Source organism: Hipposideros armiger, unplaced genomic scaffold (genome assembly GCF_001890085.2).
Source record: "Hipposideros armiger isolate ML-2016 unplaced genomic scaffold, ASM189008v1 scaffold_1179, whole genome shotgun sequence".
Lineage (NCBI taxonomy): Eukaryota > Metazoa > Chordata > Mammalia > Chiroptera > Hipposideridae > Hipposideros > Hipposideros armiger.
This window is the reverse complement of record NW_017732529.1, coordinates 194,563-216,332: the sequence shown is the minus strand read 5'-3', so window position 1 is coordinate 216,332 and position 21,770 is coordinate 194,563. Positions and strand designations below refer to the sequence as shown.

The 21,770-nt window shown below is 33.1% G+C and overlaps 1 protein-coding gene across 3 annotated transcripts in view; it reads right to left on the bottom strand.

Annotated features, from left to right (window-relative positions):
* The window catches only part of PKN2 (protein kinase N2), a 122,487-nt gene that overhangs the window by 13,433 nt on the left and 87,284 nt on the right, over positions 1-21,770 (bottom strand). Inside the window, exons 7-16 of one of the 3 annotated variants that reach the window (XM_019632818.1) lie at positions 19,351-19,536; positions 17,964-18,073; positions 8,825-8,968; positions 8,284-8,359; positions 7,525-7,699; positions 7,174-7,300; positions 6,680-6,810; positions 6,521-6,596; positions 6,351-6,442; positions 1,012-1,188 (exon numbers count right to left, since the gene is read on the bottom strand). In XM_019632818.1, coding sequence (XP_019488363.1) covers positions 1,012-1,188; positions 6,351-6,442; positions 6,521-6,596; positions 6,680-6,810; positions 7,174-7,300; positions 7,525-7,699; positions 8,284-8,359; positions 8,825-8,968; positions 17,964-18,073; positions 19,351-19,536 — 1,294 coding nt within the window. The remainder of the gene's footprint in view (positions 1-1,011; positions 1,189-6,350; positions 6,443-6,520; positions 6,597-6,679; positions 6,811-7,173; positions 7,301-7,524; positions 7,700-8,283; positions 8,360-8,824; positions 8,969-17,963; positions 18,074-19,350; positions 19,537-21,770) is intronic. The other 2 variants (XM_019632819.1, XM_019632821.1) reach the window with 2 other exon arrangements.

Sequence of the window (21,770 nt, the reverse complement as noted above, 5' to 3'; positions counted from 1 at the left end):
GTGACTCCGTGTTTCAGCTTGGAAAACTGGTAGATGGTACTGCCTTTCAATAAATAAGATGGAGAAGACTAGGAGAGTAGAAGGCCTGGGGAGCAGTGGGTGAGGTCGGGGGAAAATTGGAAAAAACAGTAGTCCAGTTTGAGAAGCTAAATGAGAAATGTTATTAGCCATACAAAGGGAAAAGTCCAGTTGGCCACTGAAAGTTGTTATAGTTGAATTTGAGGGAAGATGTCAGGGCTGGAGATTGAAATTTGGTAAACACCAGCATGTAGAGTGCAGCTATTAAGAGCACTTTTCTAGGTTCAAATCCTAGCTCCACCATTTAAGAACTGTAACTGGGATGACACTAGGGGGAAAATATATATAAATATATATTTAGTCTCAAATGTTTGCTATTACATATTTTATGTATTTAAATAGCAAAACCTTCATATAATATCAAATTCAAAAACTAGAGAAAAGGTTCCAGTGAAGTCTGCTTTCTATGTCTTTCACTGGAGGCAATATACATACCAGATTCTTTTATATTCTTTGAGAGGTATTGTAAACATATGGAAATACTTAAAATATATATATATTTAAAGTTACCCTTTAAAATGCAAATACAAATATTTCATACAAACATATGATACAGACTCTTCTACACTTTCCTTTTTTATTAACAATATACTTTGAGTACAGTTGGTATTTAAAGCCATGGTCCTAGATGGTACTCCCTATGGAGAAAATATAATAATAATAAAAAGAAGGTATTTTACTAAAATGAACCTAAATGGTGTGTCTAAATTATCAAGCACAATTTAGGGTAATCAATAACATTTTCAACATGGACAACAGAGTAAAAACTGATACATTTATATATGGTAAAAAGGTACGTAAGGAGCTTTAATAGTCCTTGCAGGGATCTATTTTCCATTTGGCAAAAAAACCCCCTCAATTCAGAGAGCTGTTTTCCTTCCCAGAAAGAAATTAGTCATGAAACGCTCAGAGAAATGTCTAAAGCATACTCACACAGCTCTTGGTTCAGAAAAGACATCAGTATGAATGTGCATCATTAGGTCCCCACCGGCAGCATATTCCATTACAAAGCAAACATGCTCTTTGGTTTGGAAACATGCGAAAAGGTTCACCAAAAAGGGATGCCTTACACTATTCACAGTTTCAAAAATTCTTTTTTCACACATCAAGCTGTAAGAGAAAACATTTAAAATTCAACAGATTTTCGTTTTTTTTTAATTTTTTATTTCTAGTTGTAAATTGTCTTTAAAAATTACTAGACTCTAAATAAGCAAAGTTTTTAACTATTATAATTTTAAAACCATAAAATGTGTCTTAATTTTGCTACAAAGGCTATCAAAAATTTGGTCCACTTGACATATATAACTTTAAGTGAAATATATTAATGTAAACTAAAATATAGGATTAGTGTGACAAAGATTACAGATTTTACCTTGATTATATCACAGTAGCACACATATGGCTGCTAGTGGTTATAGTTAATAAAAAAGGCTTAATTAGGGTGAATTGTGAAAATTTATCAGGAATTGGTCATAGAATTTAGCAACCTAAAGCATAATTTTAAAAATATAAAGTTTGTGACCAAGGTAATTTCAAGGACAGTATTTTTAATTCATAAGTTACAGTATTCAAATATTTTATCACATAATACATGAAGTTGAGAGGTAAACATATGCTGCATACAATTTTAATTTAGAAGGCTGACTGGAGAATAAAGAGGCTACATGGAGAATTCTATAACATGATTCAAGGAGCAATCACAGGTTTTTCCTGTAAGAATTCTTACAAGCTGCTAGAAAGAACAATGTTCAAGCTTACTGACTCTAGAACATTAACTTTGCCTAAATAGCAAAAAATATCACTCCTCCTCTCCATAAAATATTTAGTAAATCAACCGTTTAATCAAAGTAGAAGAAAACCAAATCAAATATTGAAATACAAGTTGGAATTAACTTATTTTAAGCACCTGATCAAAACAAAGATACCAACAGATGTATTTTATTAACATTTAGATTATATTTATATTTCTAATACAAAATAGGCACTGTTTTTGTTTTGTTTTTGAGACTAGAACTAAAAATTCACATTCATGCTTTTTTAAAAGCATTAACAATTTTATTTTTAAAATTAACAAAAAGTACTTAGATTTTGTTGTTTGTTAATTTCAAAATACCAAACTAAAATCCATGTTAGAGGTAAGTAGACCCCCTCCTCTCTTTTGGGTTTTTAAAAAAACAGTTAATTTAAAATAGGTTATTTTAGGGCCGGCCGAGTGGCACGTTGGTTAAGAGTTGGCTTGGGACACCAGCTCTGAGCAGCAGGGCCCTGGTTCGGATCCCACATGAGGGCCAGTGATACTGCTCTCTACAGCTAAGATGGTGAACAACAGCTCAACCTGGAGCTGGGCTGCCATGAGTTGCTGGCGACAGTGTAGGCTGCAATGGGGCTGGCCAGCAGCAGGCTTGAGCTTTTGTGAGTGGGCGTGAGCGGCTGTCCAATGGTGGCGAGCAACTGACTCACCCCGGAAGAGTGCAATGATAATACCAACATGGGCCAGTGAAGCGACATCTTCCACAACTAGGCTGAAGAACAAAAAGACAGCAACTTGTCTGTTCTCCTCCCCAATTACACAATAAAATCTTAAAAAATAATAAATAAAAAAATAAAATAGGTTATTTTAGAGGCCTCTGGCTCTTTGGGCCTTTGGAGCCTTTTGAATCACGCTTTTGCTCAGGCCCGCTCCAATCCCTTTGGAGTATACTTTCTCTTCTAATAAAGGCCCTTGAGCCACTGCCGTCTGCTTGGACCCGCTTCTACCTCTTTGAAGTGTACTTTTTCTTCTAATAAACTGCTCTTTCACCACTTTAATAAATATATAAAATAAAATAAAATAGGTTTTTTTAAAGATAAAGTATTTATTTGGGTATCCAGATTACATTGCTATACATTGAAAAAATTATATAAAATTTTGAAATATAAATATAAAATTTCAATTATGTTAATATAGTTGTCACCTGGATTATGAACTAAAACAGCTGTTCAGTTTTACATACTGACGGTAAAGATACCTATTATGAAAGTGTTTAAACTCCATTTAATGGTCACATTCTCTTACCTCTAATTTCACACAATGTGTTTATAATTTTATACATACTCAGAAACATAAAGCTCCATTATAAAGCTTCCGGCTTTATAAATCTTTAGGTTTTTGGCTTATGTCTATATATATTTGGTAAGGTCTCTAAATGTCACTGCAAATAAGTCATTATTAGAAATAAATTCAAAGAAAATTAAAAAGAAAGTTAATAGCTTTGATTTTCATGACGATTTAAATGTATTGGAAAATAATATCCAACTGGGCAAGATCTATGTGATGGATTCTGAAACAACAGATTTACTAAGTCAATCTAAATTTTGGGTAATGTAGATAAAATACTCAGATGAAATAAACTGTAAGATGTTTTGGGCTCAAGTAGATGACAAACATGGTCTCTTCATTATCTACAGATTATGGATAAATTACTAATTCACTATGGGTGAATGTATAGGTGAATCACTAATTCTCAAATGGATGTGTATTAGGTTAGGCCTGTGTTGAACATGTAAATAGTGTAAAAGATTGAGAATCACTGATCAGAATGCCTCTTAAAATGGTTTCTATGCCAGTCTTAGGGATTCTTTGATAAGGACTGGATAGATGTTTTTATTAGGTAAAGAAGAAAGGCTCCCTACAGACTCAAATAATAGCAATAATAGCAAAAAGTCGATCTCTATTACAAAGTCTTACCTAAATCCATCAGTACATCATGATGTTCCCTTTCTATGAACTGTTATACAGTCTGTATTATTTATTTTAAACTCAAACATACATAGCCTCTTTTATTTAAATAGCTAGTATATTTATGTCTTATCTCTCTGATTAAGTGACTAGTAACAACCTAACACTTTTTTTGTGCACTTCCTTTAGAGTGTAGTACATTATTAAACATGCTAGAAACTTAAAAGCAGTTATTTTGGTCAGCGGAAAACCACATAATTAAGGCTAAGGTTTTAGGATTGAATCCTCTACACGTATATAATCTGGTTAGCTGTACTTTTGTTGTATGACTATAAAAATATACTTCCAAACAAACCTATTCTATTGTCTCAAAATATTAGCTAGTAAGAAAAGGAAGCTGAGTGAGAAGGCATTACAATAACATAAATTTAACATTCTTATTCCAGGGTGGGGAAAGATGGGACTTAAAAGAACGTTCTACTAATGGAAGGTGGAGAATGTAATTTTTGTACATAAATTACATTACTTTGGAGTTAGTCCATAATTTGTGTTCATTTAAAAAGAAGTTAATTTGGAATTTTCTATGATCTATAAAAAAAGGGCAGCTTTCTAAGCAAAATAATAAAATCCAGAGTACAGAAAGAAAATTTAGAAAGTAAATACAAAGGATTCTCCTTAGGTATAATTAGTTTGTATATTTAGACTTGCAAGTAATAAATATGTATTACTTTAAAAAATATGCTTGTCTATTTTTTTATTTTCTGAATTAATTTTTTTCTTGCTTTCCTCTAATTGCTCCTTTTTTTTTTGCTGCCTTCCTTAAACTTCTCAAAGAGTCAGTTTTTATTTCTTGCTCCAAATTTTCCATTTCTCTGTTTCTGTACCAGTTTTACTAGAGATTACTTTACTTCCATGTTACCGAATATGTGAATTTATAACTAAAGTTAGATGAGGAGGATTACGCATCAGCTTTTCACCAAGGCTGGATAAATTTTCAGTAGGGGTAATAGACTGGGTTCTAACTAAAGCTCCATTCTCTGATCTGGACATTCTTCTTTAATAGCAATATTAATACTATTCTGTCTAGATTTAATTAGAAAGTGTTTTCCTACAGAGATTTGGCTCAAAGTAGTAACAATGTAACAGAAAGCTATATAAACCTATATAAAACACCAGGATTAACAGAGGTAGTACCAGTTTCCTATTATTTTAGGAAATAAATGAATTTACCATTTACGGATCTGGAACAAAGCAAACATTTTTCCAGAAAAGAAGAACATTTGACTCTATTATTACTGCAGTTATAAACAGACTGACACTGAGATTAAAGTTTTGCTTTAACTACTTATGTCATATAAAAATATAGTTTTAAGCATATTCAGCAAAATCCTAAGTAGTTTCAGATATCAGGAAAATTTATTTTGATGTAATTGAGGAGTATGAGAAACAGGTAAAAAATAGGCAAATCTAAAAGAAAAAAAATTTTGTTTATAAAGGAAACCCTCATTTTTTAGGATCTATCTTAATTCTGAGAACTTCCCATACGATGGAGAAAAGAAAACATCAAAAGTTGTAATTTGGTATATCTCTATGGCACTTAATACAATTCAGTAGGGCAAGTAGTAACAAAAATATTTTTTTTTAACATGCAGGTTGAGGCTCAAAGATGTTCAAGGAATTGTCCTAGGGTCAAATTATTAATTAAGAAACAATCAGGACTAGAGAAGTCAGTCTTCTCACTCACAGGCCTGGGCTCCTTTCATTTTACAGGGCTGTCTTCCATTAATATCAATTGGTGCTTCCTAGCAATGGTTTAAGAAAAATAATTCTAAATATCAAATGATAGCCTCTTTCTGCAACAAGTATGCTATCTGTTATACAATGATTTTCCACATTTAATCACCCTATTTAAGATAGTTTTTTAGGTTAGTATATTCTCTAACCTAATTACAATATTGTCTCACCAAAGTCTCTGCACTTTAATAATTGTAATATATAGATTATCCATATCAACTTATCCATGATATGATGTATCCATATCAACTTACATTTATTAAACCCAGAAAGGTGAGTTGCTATGGTCACAAATATCATTTTAAGAAAAAGAGAGGAAAAAAACTGATGTAAGTGCATAAAAAGTAGAATATATTAACCATTCAGTTAACTGCAGATTATCTGTGAATGATGTTTTATGACTTCTGTAAGATAAAATGGGAAATAGCCCCACCTGACAACAGATAATAACAGTTCCTATTCCATAAAAACACTTTAATATCTCCAAGCATAAAAAACTTAATAGAATTAGTTTAAATATTTCATCACCTTTCCTTGGTATCCCCTAATCAGTAAATTGTCATAAGAAGGGAAAGAAGGAGTTGGCCCAAAAGAAAAACAATATTTAATTAATGCCTACCATATATCAAGTATAGATATATTAATTTAGTTTCTTCACATATTATTACAAAATAGAAAGTTTTGCTGTTGCAATCTACACATCATTTTTCATATTAAGTTGCAACTTCAGAAAAATAAATTTCATTTAAAAGAAACTAACCTATCTACTTCATCTCGAGCCACAATGTCTCCTTTCTTTAAGGCTTTTATAGCAAACATCTCATTTGTGTGTTTATATTCAGCCAAAAGCACCTGAAATGAGATTAAAATAATTATTTCCCATTTGAGTTACTACTTTTGTAGGTATTCCAAGAAAATTTAAAAGATTACCTTTCCAAAATGTCCTCTACCCAAGACGGCACAACATCTGAAGTCTTGTAGATTAAACTGGAACATTTGTTGAGATCTGAAAACAGCAACGTCAATTAAAAATAAGTCAAAAGTATGTGACCAAACATGTAGTAACAAAGCTGTGTATATAGTCTTTACCTTCTATCCTCAAGTTCTCGAATACCACTATATTCTGGGCCTGATTGAGGAATATCAGGTTCATATTCAGATTGAGATTTTGGAAGTATGCTATTTCTGTCATTTTCGATATCAAAAACAGTTTCTGAATCCTGTAAAATATTAAATACTCATGAAATCATAGAAACATTTAGGAAACAACTTATCTGGTAAGGATAAAGTTAAAGAAAAAATCTCAAAAGTCAATATAAATATTATAAATATTAACCAAGTCAGAAGATGAAGAGTGTTTTAGGCAATATGTCATAATGTGAACCATGCTCTTCTGTTCCTTCTAGCTTAAGTAGCCTATTTCATCTCCATGGGCCCATGAACATCCAAAGGTTTTTACGTTTCACTCATAGGAAACACAGAAACATAGGCAATTTTTCATTAATTGAAATGTATATCTCATTGACTATGATAATTTTATTGGCAATTCTTATGGTGAAAACACAAGGTTTAAAATGCCTTGCCTGTCCTGGTGTATCCAAATCTCTTAACGCAGCAGATTCATTTATTTCTCCAAGGGAAGAATCACGCGGTGGGGCCGGAGGAGGTTCAGGTTCAAGATCAAAGTCCAATTTGGTTACTGTAGAATCACTTATAGAAGATAAAGTAATTCACAAAAAAAGTAATCAAAAATATATATTTTAAATAGCTTTAAAATTAAAGCAAACATTTATTTTTTCAAAAGCAAGCAGTACACTAACTTCAAAATACTATTTGGAAAAATGCGGCTTTTAATAGACCCACTGTAATCAGTATGTAACAATGTCACAAAAATTGTTTTATGGAATCAATGTTTAAAAATCTTAGACACATACCTAGCTGGAGGTGCTAGTTCAGGGATGCGTACATCAACCACTGGCACTGTAGCAGGCACAGGTGCTTGAGGGCTGAAGGTGCCAGAATGATTTACTGTAGGAATAGCTCTTCTCACTAGCCTTCCCCAAGTGGCAATATTAATATTCATTTGAGGAGCTCTGAGAAATGTTTTGCCTGTGGATATTGTGAAGAAAGAAAATAGAATAAGTAATATTTATATATAACCAAAAGCCATAATTTAAAAATTCATCGGTTTATAATTTATGAAGAACAAACAAAATTTGGCACTTAAAAAACAGTTAACTATTTGTTATAAAAGCCTAGTGCAAAATACCAAACATAGTTTTAAAAGTAAATAGGTAGGAACTGTTTTAGTTTAAGTCTAGTAATAATATATGTGGTTAAGATTTTAAAAAAAGAATTCTTATCTTTTAGAGATACTAATTGCAATATTTAAGGATAATCCAATATGATATCTCAGTTTGTTTCAAATAATCTGAGGAAGTAGTGAGTGAATGAAATATAGATGAAACAAAACTGGTCATGAGTTGACTGTTGTTGAATCTGAGTGACAGCACATTGCATTACTCTCTCTACTTATGGATATGTTTGAAATGTCCCTTAATAAAAAGTTAGGAATGAACAAAAACAAAAAACAAAGATGGATATCACTTTTTAAATAGTATGTAAAGTTTTTTTACATGCTATTTAAGAAAACACCAAAATAATTATTATTTGAGTTCTTAGTAATTAATTACCTTGTTGTTTTGAAAAAATTTTCTTTTGTCTTTGGAGTTTTGGTCTTCTTTCAATAACTGGATTAAAAAAGGTAACCTGCAGTGAAGAAAATTCAAGCTGATATGAATACAGCATTGGATTTATTGTTCATTAAATTCACTATACTTCTAAGTTTTGAAAAATTTAAGAGAATCTTAGATACACTTTAGTTCAACCCCCTCATTTTCTAGATGAGAAAACAGACCTAGAAAAGGGATAAAAATCTTTGTTTTAAGGTAATATACTAATATACCTTTTCAGTGGCAGAGTTGAGCCAAGATTTCAAGTTGTCTGCTGTTCAGCCTAATATTCTTTCCACTTCTACATCATGCTGCCTACATATATAATTTACTTTTTAATCTTTATTAAATTTATTGGGGTGATATTGGTTAGTAAAATTATATAGGTTTCAAGTATACCTTTCTATAATACATCATCTATATGTTGCATTGTGTGTTCACCACCTAGAGCCAGTTTTCCTTCAGTTGTAGTTATGCACATTTAATAAAATACATTTATTACCTCTGCAAATAAAGTACCCTGTGGTTCCAAATACAGACACATGCCATGCCGTTGGTTGTCTAAAAAATCTTCTAACCTCAGAAATTTTACAGCACACAGAGATCGCCAATCACGCCAATAAACTGAAATTTCCAGTTCACGTGACTAGTATAATTAAAAAAAATAAAGAAAACAGAGAAGACATCATTGGACACAAACTTGAATAAAATATCACAAAAATATAAAATACAACTAAACAAAGATAATGCACACAAAGATTGCACTATTATAAAGAGTGCTTTTTAAAGTTTCTCTTTTATAACATTACTTTAACACATATATTTCAACTCAAAGGAAGAAGTTTATATTCTGATAGTCTCCAGCTAAGGTATTCCTTTTATATAAAGAATACACAACTGGGAACAACCAATACAAATGACTGACTACAGAAACTCTTTCCCTTCTTATAGCTTCAATCTTTCAGATTTTCCTCCTCCAGTTGGCATCATTTGCTGTGCTCTTGTTAAAAACATTGGTCCTTGCCTCAAATAACCCATTTCAAACCTTATTTCCTTGTCTCAGTGCCAGGGAAAGGTCTATGAATAGCATTTATTCTGCACTGACAGTGTGCCACACACTATGCTAAGCACTTTAAAAATATGAGGTCACTTAATCTTCAAAAGGATACCATTGGGTAATAGGACCAGTGATAGCAGGGACCTGTGTAGGTAGGGAGCAAAACGGAAATTCAGACTAAGTTTTACACAAAAAGGTGTTCATTTATTACAGCATTAAAAAAAAAAATCAAATAAGCAAGAACTTAAATGTCCAACAACCAGGAACAAGTATATTATACCATGAGTGAATACTTTGTAGTCATTAAAAATAATTCTTACATGGAAAAACATATTTAAGGTTTTAACAATCACTTATTAAATGTACTTGAAGAACACAGTTTATAAGTAGGGCGTCAAGTCATAAAGTGACCTCTACCTATGGTTATAATTTACACACATTTTAATTATCAAGTACCAGATCTCTCCATTTTGTTTTTCAGGATTTTGCAGACCATCCACAAAAAGAAATGTTTTCCCCTTTAGGCTCAACAAAGTAATAAATTACTTCTTTCATATAACAACTTTCAATTTATGAACTTATGCATCTCATTACATAAGTTTTTAGTATACATAATAAAAAAGCTTTTGACTTTAAACAAAACTAGTGGATGTAAATGAACACAGAAAACATTTATAAAAAATAAAACATGAAAAAAATGATTCAGAACACAATGTGCCAGAAGGTCTCATAGCCAATCAGGAAAAGGACTAGAAAAAGATACCTATGGCAGTGACTATGTGAGCCCAGGGCCTCCTACCTCATTTCTTCTCTCATACATAATTAATATGGGAGAGACTACTTAGAATGGGGACGTATGAGTATAGTTATTTTTAAGATCAGCAAATGGCATATTAAAAAGGTGGATGCGAATGCTGTAATAGTCAAGTTAAAAATTTAAATATTTTGGAAATAATTATTTGGGAAATAAATAGAATGAATAATTAAACTAGGGAATGGTAACTTAGACTGCATTGTTTTAGACTAGAGTAGGAGTGGTCTACTTTGTCCATCTTCCTCCACCGTTACCAGGGAGGAAGGCGTGTTACGGATTAGGCAGATGCAAGGGGTACAGATGCTGGGGAGTGAATCAGTACTTGTTAAAAGTTATCCTTTCACACTGCTAAAATAACATGATACTTTTCTCTGGATGGCAGGAGGGCCAATCACCTTATTTGTATTTAACCCAACCACTCAGGTAAAACTCATGTTGTCTCATTTGACTTTCTTCTCTTTATTCCATGCTTCAAACTGAAGTATGTTAGAAAGATCTGAGATTTGGGATGGAAGGGCATCTCAAAGCCTTAGGCTAGTTTTCTTGGAGTTCTACATTAAAGTTTTAGGATTCAAGTCCTTCAAAATTTTGTTACTTTGCATTGTTCCCTGTCAGTATCCCTCTCTCTAAAATTTAGCTCTGAGCTAGATAGAGCAGATTAAAATATTTCATGTCAGTACTCAACACTGTTTCCTGGAACCCCAATCCTACTTTAATCCCTAACATCCAGTGTGGTCTGGATAGGTAGAGCAGGAATATAGCATCTGAAAAGCAAAGTACCTTCTATACAAGGAGATGTCACTAATATTTATTGATTTTAAATTCCATGTGTGACAGCTCATTTGCTGGCAATTTTCCAGATGAAGCAGGTGTTTTATAAAACAAGGGAATGCTGGTAGGCTAATGTCAAACTCGAAGATCAACAAGTTCTAGATGGAGTGAAATCACCAAAATAGCTGAGCAGTATGACCTGAGCTAGGTACTGATCAGCAGTATTGGCAAACTGGTCCAACTTATGTTTCCTTTTGTCTTACTATGAATTTGAACCTAGGATCAAAGAGAAAACTCTGTGGTAGACCTAAGAAATCTACATGGTTTGTCTGAAATCTCCGCAAGGCCTGAAAGTAAATATGAAAAGGTAAGAGACACTGAATCAGCTCTACATGTAGAAGGTGAAGGACAGCAGCAACTTAAAATATGTGTTGCAATTTTTAAAAATCCATTTAAAAAAAAATTCTTTTTAGCATAAAAAGAACTGAAGCACAAAGAAAAGTGGAGGTTCCCAAACTGTTCCTAAGGAACTCTGGAGCAATGCAGATATTTTCACTTTTCAAAGGAAACACACTGACATCTGCGGGACACTGTATGTTCACAGTTTCAACGTTAGAACGTACCACATTCCTTTTGATGACATCACATCTTTGTTAAATTGGGTTTTCAACAATTGATTTTTCAACACGAAAAATCATAAAAATCATAAATATAAAAACAAAAAAAGAGGCATTAGGCCAAAGGGAGGAAAAAGGTACTAAAAAGGAAATGTAATCACAATACAGAACATGTTTCATTTGTAAACGATAATATATACAATCATAATAATATAAACACTAAATTATTTATTTAAACTAATTATTTGGGAGAATAGGATATGAGTACGGGTAGTTTAAGAGTTCATTTCTAACCTTCTTTGATGTAGTATAACTAGATAATTTCTGAAAATTTGAAACCAATAAATAGTAAGAATCCCTTGAGTTCTTCTCTAATAATCTGTCCTCTATCCTATACCTCAGCCTCTCCTCCCACTGTCATACCAATAACTGCAGTCTTTCCACAATTTCAGCTGTCTGCATTCTTCTCTCTGACCATCACCTCCTAACATTCTAGGTCATCTCTCTAGTACACCTCAACATCCATTGATCCTTCAGCCCCATTGTTACTTCTAATCTGTTAATCCTTTTTCCTGGCTCTCATTCTCTTGATGTCCTTCCTCTTTTCTTCCTTTCTGATTGTTCAGTGAACATTTTCTGTTACTCCGCTTTTAATAGGACTGATGCCTGCTAAACTTTTTCTAAGTTTCAGTTCTAAGGACAGAGCCCATCCCTGTTTCTCATATTGATAAAGATTGTTCTCTTTTACATTAGTAAGGTTAATCAAAATGAAATGTGAAAGGGAAAAGGTTAGACATAAAGACTTAGTGTACCCTCTGGCTTTTTATTTCAATCTCTATGTCTCAGGGGAGAATTAAACTTTTTATAACAAGAGAGCTGGTGGAATTCAGGGAAAATGAGAAATTAGCTATTGTGTTTATAATGAACATTAACAAAGACCAACATTTATAAGAAAATACGAAAGGTTGACCTGATTAAGAACAGAAAGAGCACAGACTGATACTAGACTTCATTAGGAATCCTGGGTTATACTTAGGCTAGTTATTTACTAGACCATAATTTCTTTATTAATCTGTAAAATGAGGGGGCTGGATTACATCAGCAATTTTCAAACCTTTTTTTTAAAGTGGCAAATTCCAAATGACATTTTACCCAGAATCCCAATAACAAAAAAAAGTCACCGTGTTGTCTCCTGAGAAAATTCTGCAGAGCCCTGACCTCCCAGGAACATAATTTGAACTTTTCTAGATCATTCTAGATCTATATAATTTCTAGAATACCTTACAACTCTAAAAAGACCAATGAATCTTTGTATCTTGGAAATGATAGAAACAGTACTGGTTTTCTATCCATATGCCATAGAAAAGAAACTTGGCATTTGAGGCAAAATGCTGGGCATGAACATGTCAATTCAAAATAACATTTTCTAAGGGCCAGCCGAGTGGCTCAGCTGGTTAAGAGCTCACTCAAGAGTTCGAGCTCTGAGCAACAGCAGTTCAATTCCCAGCCCGAGCTGAGCTGCTGCTGAGCTGCCAACAGGTGGCAGGATGGCTCAGCTAAAAAAAACAACAACAAAACATTTTCTATAAATGTCTCTATAAATAAATATTCTATAAATATAAGAGATCAAATAAAAAGTAAAAAACACATGAAAAAGTAAAATGTAGTATACAAACAGAAGGAGTTATCATAATAAGAAATCTGGTTTCTGCCAAAGAGAAGTTTACAATCAAATTAGGGACAAGTAACATGCATATTAGGAACCTAGAGGGTCTAGGTGGCCTGAGGGATGAATGGCTTTACTTAGCCATGCAGTGTCTTTAAAGTTTCAAAGAGAAGATTACTCCAAATTGAGAAGACTGTCTGATGCCATGGAGAAGAAAATAATTTTAGGTGAAGATTACGATTGCAAGTAAACAACAACTGATCAACAGTTATCAGTCTATCTAGCTCTCTAAGCTTGCAGTCAGTGTGGTTTTAAACTATATTCTCTCTTCCAGATTTTCTGTTTCCTCTTCTGTGCCACTGTTATCTTTCTACCTCATTCAAGTAACCACAGAGGACAGAACATCCATTTAGAAGGACACTGAACATCTAGTTAGCTGTGAAATATTTTTATGTAACTACTCTGGTTACTTAGTTTGCTTAACTATAAAATGATCACAAGACATTTAATTACTTTTTGGTTCTATTTTAAATATATAACTCTATAATGCAATACCCTGGCTATGAGAGAAACTTTCTAACCAGGCATTTTCCCCTCTAACAATAATTCTCTTTCTGGAGTTTCATTTTGATCATATCACTCATCGAAAATGCTTTAATTACTTTAAATAGGCTCTGAAATGAAAGAAAATGACATGCAACCAATTAGATCCCCTTTACCTAACATGCTCTTCTATTATACTTAAATTCATAGCCACACATCAAAGCCCAGGGCTTAAGAAAAAAACTAAAATCAAAGAGTGGCTAAAATGTGCCAGGCAAGGCATTTTATATATACTACCTCAGTTTTTCTTCCTAACAGCCCTGTGAGTGTTATATTTTACCCCTATTTTAGAGGTGGTGAAACAAATACTTGGTAGTAAGGTTATGTAACTTGTCTACTATCAAATAGCTAATAAGTAGCAGATAGACAATGAACCCAGTTTGTCTGGCTTCAAAGCCAATGTTATAGCAAACCTATTACATTAAAAATGAATGAAACTGAAAACAACATTTTATGGTCATATTTATATGTGTTCACACAGTTTAGAAAGAAGACGCAGATATAATAAGACATGAAAACTACACTAACAACCTCAATTATATTTCTCTCTCTGGTGGGCTTGACAGAGTTATATTGGCTTAACTATTTAGTCAAATGGCTAATTTATAGCATGTAACAAAAATTTCTCCTCCTTTCCTGAAAGAGAAAATATCAGAGTTGAAAAAAATCTTAGAAGTGTAACCTTTTCCTGATACAAATATTCCCTTAAAGCCTCTCTTATAAGTTGTTCATTCAACTTTGAGAACTTACTACTTCCTATAGCAGTTTGTTTCATTTTTTTTAACAGTATTATTCTTTGTACTGAAATGAAATTTGCCATCCATTGACCTTTGCTTTGTCCTCCACAGCCACATGAAGTATACAGTCAATCTAAGGATGGAACATGTACTACAGCTTATCACTTGCCCCTCTCCAAGCATTTGGTAAACACTGCTACTTGGTTAGTATAATTTTCTCTGAAAACCAGGACCCACCCAGTAATTCTTAACAATGAACGCCAGAAAATCACTACCAGCCAATTAGAGTTGACACATGCAAGCTGAAACCTCATAGTTATCCTCAGTCTAATTCTTTCTGCACATGTTCTTCATTCTAACTTTAAAGATCATATCAAATCTTTGTTAAATCTATTCTTTAATAGACTTAAAATTCCACTTTCCTCAATTGTTCCATATGTACCAGGATTTTCATCATCTCACCATTCCAGCATTCTTTGCTGGATAACCTTTTATAATGCTTATCTGAACTAAAGCATAATCTGATCCAAGTCAGTTTTTTATTTCTCTTTGGCAAACATTTCTCTTCCTACTCTTGTTACATCTTTATTTTCTTTCTTCATAAACTCTTTCCCATTATGGGTTAGTAACTTTTTATTAACTTCTTTAATACATGGTACTTATTTCTATTAGATCATTTTACCACAAGTAAATCGGATGATGTTAACTCCCCTATTAAAAAACCGTTCAGTCTCATAAAAAACCGTTCAATTGTCTTCCAATTCATGGCCTGTAAAGACCCTAGCAGTTTGACACCTACCTACATTTGCTATTGTACTTCACAATGATCTTGTCTCATCATTTTTATTCTTTTCACAAATCAAGTTCTCTCCTACCTCAGGGGGTTCCCTCTGCTGGGAACACTGTTCTTGTATCTTTGCAAGTCTGGCAACTTTTCACCTATTAGGTCTCAAGTCAAATGTAGCCTCCACAGAGACTTTCCCTAATTACTCTATTTAAAGTAGCCCCTTTCTAATTTAATTATACCACCCTATTTACTTCCTTCATTGCACATGTAGATTTTTAAAAACTTGTTTATTATTTATCTTACTTTATTAGAATATAAGGTTCATAAATATAGGGACTTGGACTATTTCGATCAATCATCACCAGCATCTAGAAATGACGTTTGGTACAGAATGGAAAATCAATGATTATTAAGCTTATGAGTTCAACTACAGCAATAAGTATAGATTATCTCTATAAATCTAGAATCCAGTAAAATGCCTGGTACATGTAAGATGTTCAATAAGTATGTGTGAAATAAATGGATTTTACTGACTTGCATGGCATTAACTGTGACCTCTAATCAGATGAACTCCATAACCCCTTATCCAGCCCTGACCTCTAGTTCCACATCTTTATTTAACTGTTAAATAACTAGGTATACAGAACCCATCCCCCTCCAATATAATTATTTCCTAACTTCTGTGGCATCTTTTCTGCAAATTATAAATTCCTTCCTCTGTACTCATAACCAATTAGCTACTAAATCATACTAATTTTACCTTCATTTCCTACATCGTGTATCTCTTTTCTTTCTATTCCTACTGCAACATTTTATTTCAAGCTCTCATCATCATACAGTTATAGTACTGGAGTAGCCTCCTGCCCATTTATATGCCTGTAGTCTTTCCTCACTCAAATTCATTCTTCATACAAATCCAAAGATCAGTTTTTTTCATTATGTCTCCCCCATCTCCATTACCAACCAGTATAAACACCTGAGCCTAGCATTTGAAGTCCTCACTATTTTAAATGAAATCAAAATAAAGGTATGTATGGGAAATGAGATGGTGGACTCATACAGTTTCAGATGTGATGGAAAAATCCTGCAACTGATTAGATATATACTGAAAAGCCACTCACTGAAGTACAAGTTCCTTGAAGGAACTTTGAAGGACCTTGTTTATGTTGTTTGTTGCTCATCTACCACCTGCAAGTACCTGGAACACAGTAGGTATCAATGAATATTTGCTGATGAAATGAATAATTTCATAATAATTTTTCATGAATGAATGAATGATCCCAATGACAAGATGAAAGTTGTGTTCTTTGAAGATCAGTCTGGTTCTCAAATACATGGAAATTAGTTAGTAAATCAATTTTGTAAGAATAGCCAACACTGAGTTCTTACCACTAGCGTTAAGATTTTTATATGGATTTAATCTTCACACATCTCAGTGAGGTAGGTACTATTAAAGATAAAGAAACTGGGGTGTGGCCAGTTAGTTTAGGTGGTTAAAGCGCAGGCTCATGGTACTGGGGTTGCTGGTTCGACTCCCACACGGGCCAAGCAGCTGCGCCCTCTACAACTGGATTGAAGACAACTACTTGACTGGAAGCTGATGGGTCCTGGAAAAACACACTGTTCCCCAATAAAATTTCTTAAAAAAAAAAAGATAAAAGAAACTGGTATACAGAAAAGGTTAAGTGTTTTTCTCAAGTACATACAACAGTTAAGTGGCAGATACAGTATTTGAACCAAGAAAAGCTATGATGAGGGCCTGATTAGAATGCTGGCTGTGAGGATAGAAAAAAATAATGAATTGCAAAAATACTTTAAAAGTAGAGGCTACAGCAGTACTCACCATCTCACAGCATCATTAAGCATTATAAATCTGCTTTCATTAATATACGTACTTTTAAAAATGACATATGTACCACCAATCTGAATGCTAATTGATAAAAAAAGCTTTGTATCTTATTTTTTAGATAAAATTATAATTAAATTTTAATATCTTATTCCTACACCCCAACGGATGTATTAGAATCTAAATAATAAAGTTATTTATCATCATGTATGTAAATTTATTGTGGACCAAGTTAACGTCTATGGCTACAGGTTGCATTCTAGCCATTCACATCATTTGTAAAAGCCACTGAGACATGGAGGGTTGGATGACTAAGAATAATAGCTCATTTCAAATCCAGCTTTGATAATATAACCTACAAATGGTGAGTCTGAAGAGTCACCTTAGTAGTTAGAGAGTCCACTAAAATAAATATATTTCAATATTAGACCTTACCTGGTTGTTGATCTTGCAGGTTAATGCAAACTACACATTTTCAAATCACTGCACAAATGAAAGCTACTCCAACGCAAACTACACATTTTCAAATCACTGCACAAATGAAAGCTACTCAAGCAATCTGATATTTACCTCTATCTTAAGGTAGACAGATTTATGTATAACTCTTCAGATGAGAAATGTCAAAATACTAAGTTCTTCTATTCTGTTAAAAACAAAACTTCTCAAAGTCTTATAAAACATAAATTCAAAATAAACTATAAATACATATAATAAAAATTTAAGTAAAAAGTTTCTTATCTTACCCTGTCTAGCTCCAGTGTAAACTTCTGGTCCCATGACTGATTGGAAATGGGTTTCCAGCTAGTTTGACCAACCACAGTATTATCTAGCTTCAAAACTGCACAGACATCATCTGTAATTAAAATTTATAAACTTGCTTAAATATTTTAAAACCTTTAAAATAGAAATACTATTGTTTAAATAGCAACAAAAGTCTTACAATCCTTTGAAAATAAGGTTTTTCTTACTCGATACTGAAGCTTTTGAATATTAAATAGCAAGTTTTATATATACATATATTACCACTAGACACTCCCAAATTATCCTGTGCCTGACAAAAACAAAAATATTAACTGCTATCTATTTCATTTACATTAGAATGTAACCAAAAGGACTAACAGGAGACCAGTAGCTGTTTGCCACAATGTATGTGTATGTTGTTTGTAGAGCTGACCCCTGAATGTGGAGGTTAGGGATGCTGACCTTGGCACAGTAAAAAATCCACATGTAACTCTTAACTCCCCCAAAACCTAACTACTAATAGCCTACTTTTGACTGGAAGCCTTACCGATAACATAAACAGTTGAGTAACTGTTCTGTACTGGTATATGTATTATATACTGTATTCTCATAATCTGCGTACAAGTAGACATACGTAGTTCAAATTCATGTTGTTCAAGGGTTAACTATTTATTAATAACTATCATATAGTTTTTTCCCCTCTGTATTTGCTATTTACAGAGTCTGTTACCTTTGACAATTTTTATTTTCACATTTTCCCTAAAGTCTCCATCTACAGGAAAGCATGGACATACTCGCCTTTGTATTCTCTACTAGGTTGAAAAGTCACATGCCTTTCCCCTCAGTTATACAAGTACTATAATCATAGTTTATAACTACCTTTAGAATGTCTCCAAAGTGCTTCATAAATCTGCTGTATTTTACTCTTACCACCTTCACCTTGCTCTCCCATTTCAGTTTACTACTGGGATACTGGGCTATTTATCTTAGCAAACATGTTTGGTCTAGTGGTTAGTTATCAAAAGTTCAATGTTAGTTCAGAAGTGTCACTATACCATGAAAGAATCAAGGTGTAACAAGTCCCATAGCCTCTGTACACTTTTATTTTGGCATAAAGAGTGAAACTCAATATTTCATTCTTCCAAAAGAATTAATGCTATATGTCATTGAGTTTTCTAGTATATTTTCAATAAAGTAAATTTTGTTGCTGCTTTTGTTTTCCTGTCAGCATAGCTTTTAATATTTTAAAATTAAATCATGGAAATCATAATTTTTAAAGCTTTTTGTCCAACTTTGACCCTCCTCATTTTACTCTGTCCCCAGGTGCTGAGTCCTTTATATAGGCCCTTTAATTTGTTATAAAATTATTTAAAAATCTGGTTACTGAACTGGACAAGTCATCGGTTTTTAGGAGATTTCGACTACTTCCACTTTTACTTTTGCTTGTTCTGCTCATGAAAGATGATCTGGTTTCACTTGGACTCCAACCAGGTAGTGCAACCGATGTTGCTTTTGACCGTCCAGGAACATTCTCTAGGATATCTTGACAGCCCATAAGACGAACCTCCAAAGTACCTGTTAGCATAAACAAATATCAAATAAGAACGTCAATTTTTAATATATAAAACTATTTCTTTGTTATCTTTTCAGAAATGGGGGGGAAATAGATCTGTTTAAAACAGCAAAATCTTTTCTCCCAGAGGATCTGTTAGGTAACTATCATCTTTCCTATTTTAATTAAGAGAAATCTATTAAAAACTCTTAAGACAACTATAAGAAATTTCATAGAATAGTAGCTCCCAAAAACTAACTGTAGGACATTAAACAAGTTACATAAACTTGTGTATCTGAATACTCATTTCTATAATCACATGGAAGAATTACAGAATTATGTGGATAGAACACGTGGGAGGAAAAATATAAAGCTAAATAATGTAACTTAAAATAAACATACAGAAGTTAGAAATCTGACTGTGTGAACAACAGCTGTGTTTAACAGTTATGCAGTTAACATACAAAGGAGCTCTAGCTTTGTTTTGCATAAATAAATGAGTTTCTGTTCTATTTGGAGATGTAAAATAACATTATCTTTCCATTCTAATAATTTAGTCAAATAATTATGGATCGTAATTATCTAAGCACAAAATAACTGTAATTTCCTTAGGCAAATAAATACTAAAGGTGTTCAAATGAAAATGAGGGGCTGTGAATTAGGGCATCTGGAGATATGGCTTTGTAATCATTTGGGCTAGACTTAGTGTACTAGAATTTAAAAATGGTGCTTCAGTATTAAAATTTTAGATGTTGCACATAGCATAACACTTTAGGAAGACTATTTGCTGGTAAAAGCTGTCTGATTAAACTTAAATGATTAAACTTAATTTTATTTAAAGTCTTTAATTATTTAAAAGTAACCAAAGGACTTTAAAGAGTAAAGAAGGCCTGGATTTTCCTTCAACTCAAACAACTAAAAAAATCAGACAAAATATTTGAAAAAACAGTATTAAAGACCATGGATTATCAGGAAACGAAAACAGTGATCCACAAGATATGGCAAACAAGTGAAATGAACCCTAAGATTGATCCAGCTTATTGTCTTGAGAATATCCAGGACACAGTGCAGGCAGTGGGAATCTCAGGTGGACCGCCTGAGTTAAAGAGACCGAATTGAGAGTAATGAGAACAAACTGAACTGAGCAAGGTGCCTACAGTTCACATGCAGAGCAAAGGAAAAATAGACAGTTGACCAGAGACAGAACTCCTGAGATGGACAGACAGTGCCCCTGACCAAGTATTCAGTCTTGCCCCAGTTGTAGAGAATAACCACCCTTAGACTAAACAATGCTCTGGTCCCACATAACTAATCTTAAAAGCAATACCCAAAAGATTAAACTGTTTCCAAGTAACTTAACTGTGTCCTAGAACAAAGCTCAAGAATATTTACAGGAATACACTCAATATCCAGCAACCAACAAGCTAAAATTCAAAATGTCTGGCATCTAATCAGAGATTACCAGCTCTTGTTGTTTTCTCTTGCTGCATTATCAATTACCACAAACACAATGGCTTGAAACAATATCCATTATCTTCTAGTTCTGTAGGTCAGAGTCGAGGAAGCCATGACAGTGTAACTAAAGACACTCACAAAAAAGGGCTTTCAGAACTGCTTTAGAAAGTGGCAAGAATGGTGGGATAAGCGTTTGAAGTGAAGGGGAGTATTTTGAGAAGGATTAATGGCAATGTGTCTTTTACTGTAATCAATTTTTTATTTAAACATTCACCGTATTGGTTGATCACACCTCTATGATCCAGTCATACCATTCCAAGGTATTTACTCAAGTGAAGTGAAATCTATGTTTATGCAAAAACTGTACATGGATGTTATTAGCATCTATATTTGAAAAAGTACAAAATGCAAACAAACCAAATATCAACCAAAGGCAAACAGGTAAAAAAAATTATGGTATAGTCACACAATTGAATACTACGAATATTGATATTGATACACACAACATAGATGAATATAAAAATATTCAGGGTGCAAAAGTACAGATTAACCCCCTCCCGACACAAAGAAAACAGTATATATTGTGATTCCATTGATATAAAATTTTACAAAATGCTAGCTATTATCTACTGACAGACAACATGTCAGTGATTGCCTGGGGACAGTTGTGAGAAGGGAGAGGATGAAAAGAGCAGGAAAGAGGGATTATATAGAGGCACATGAGGATACTTTTGGGGATGATGGCTATAGTAATTATCTTGATTGTGGTGATGGTTTCATGACTTTAAATATATGACAAATT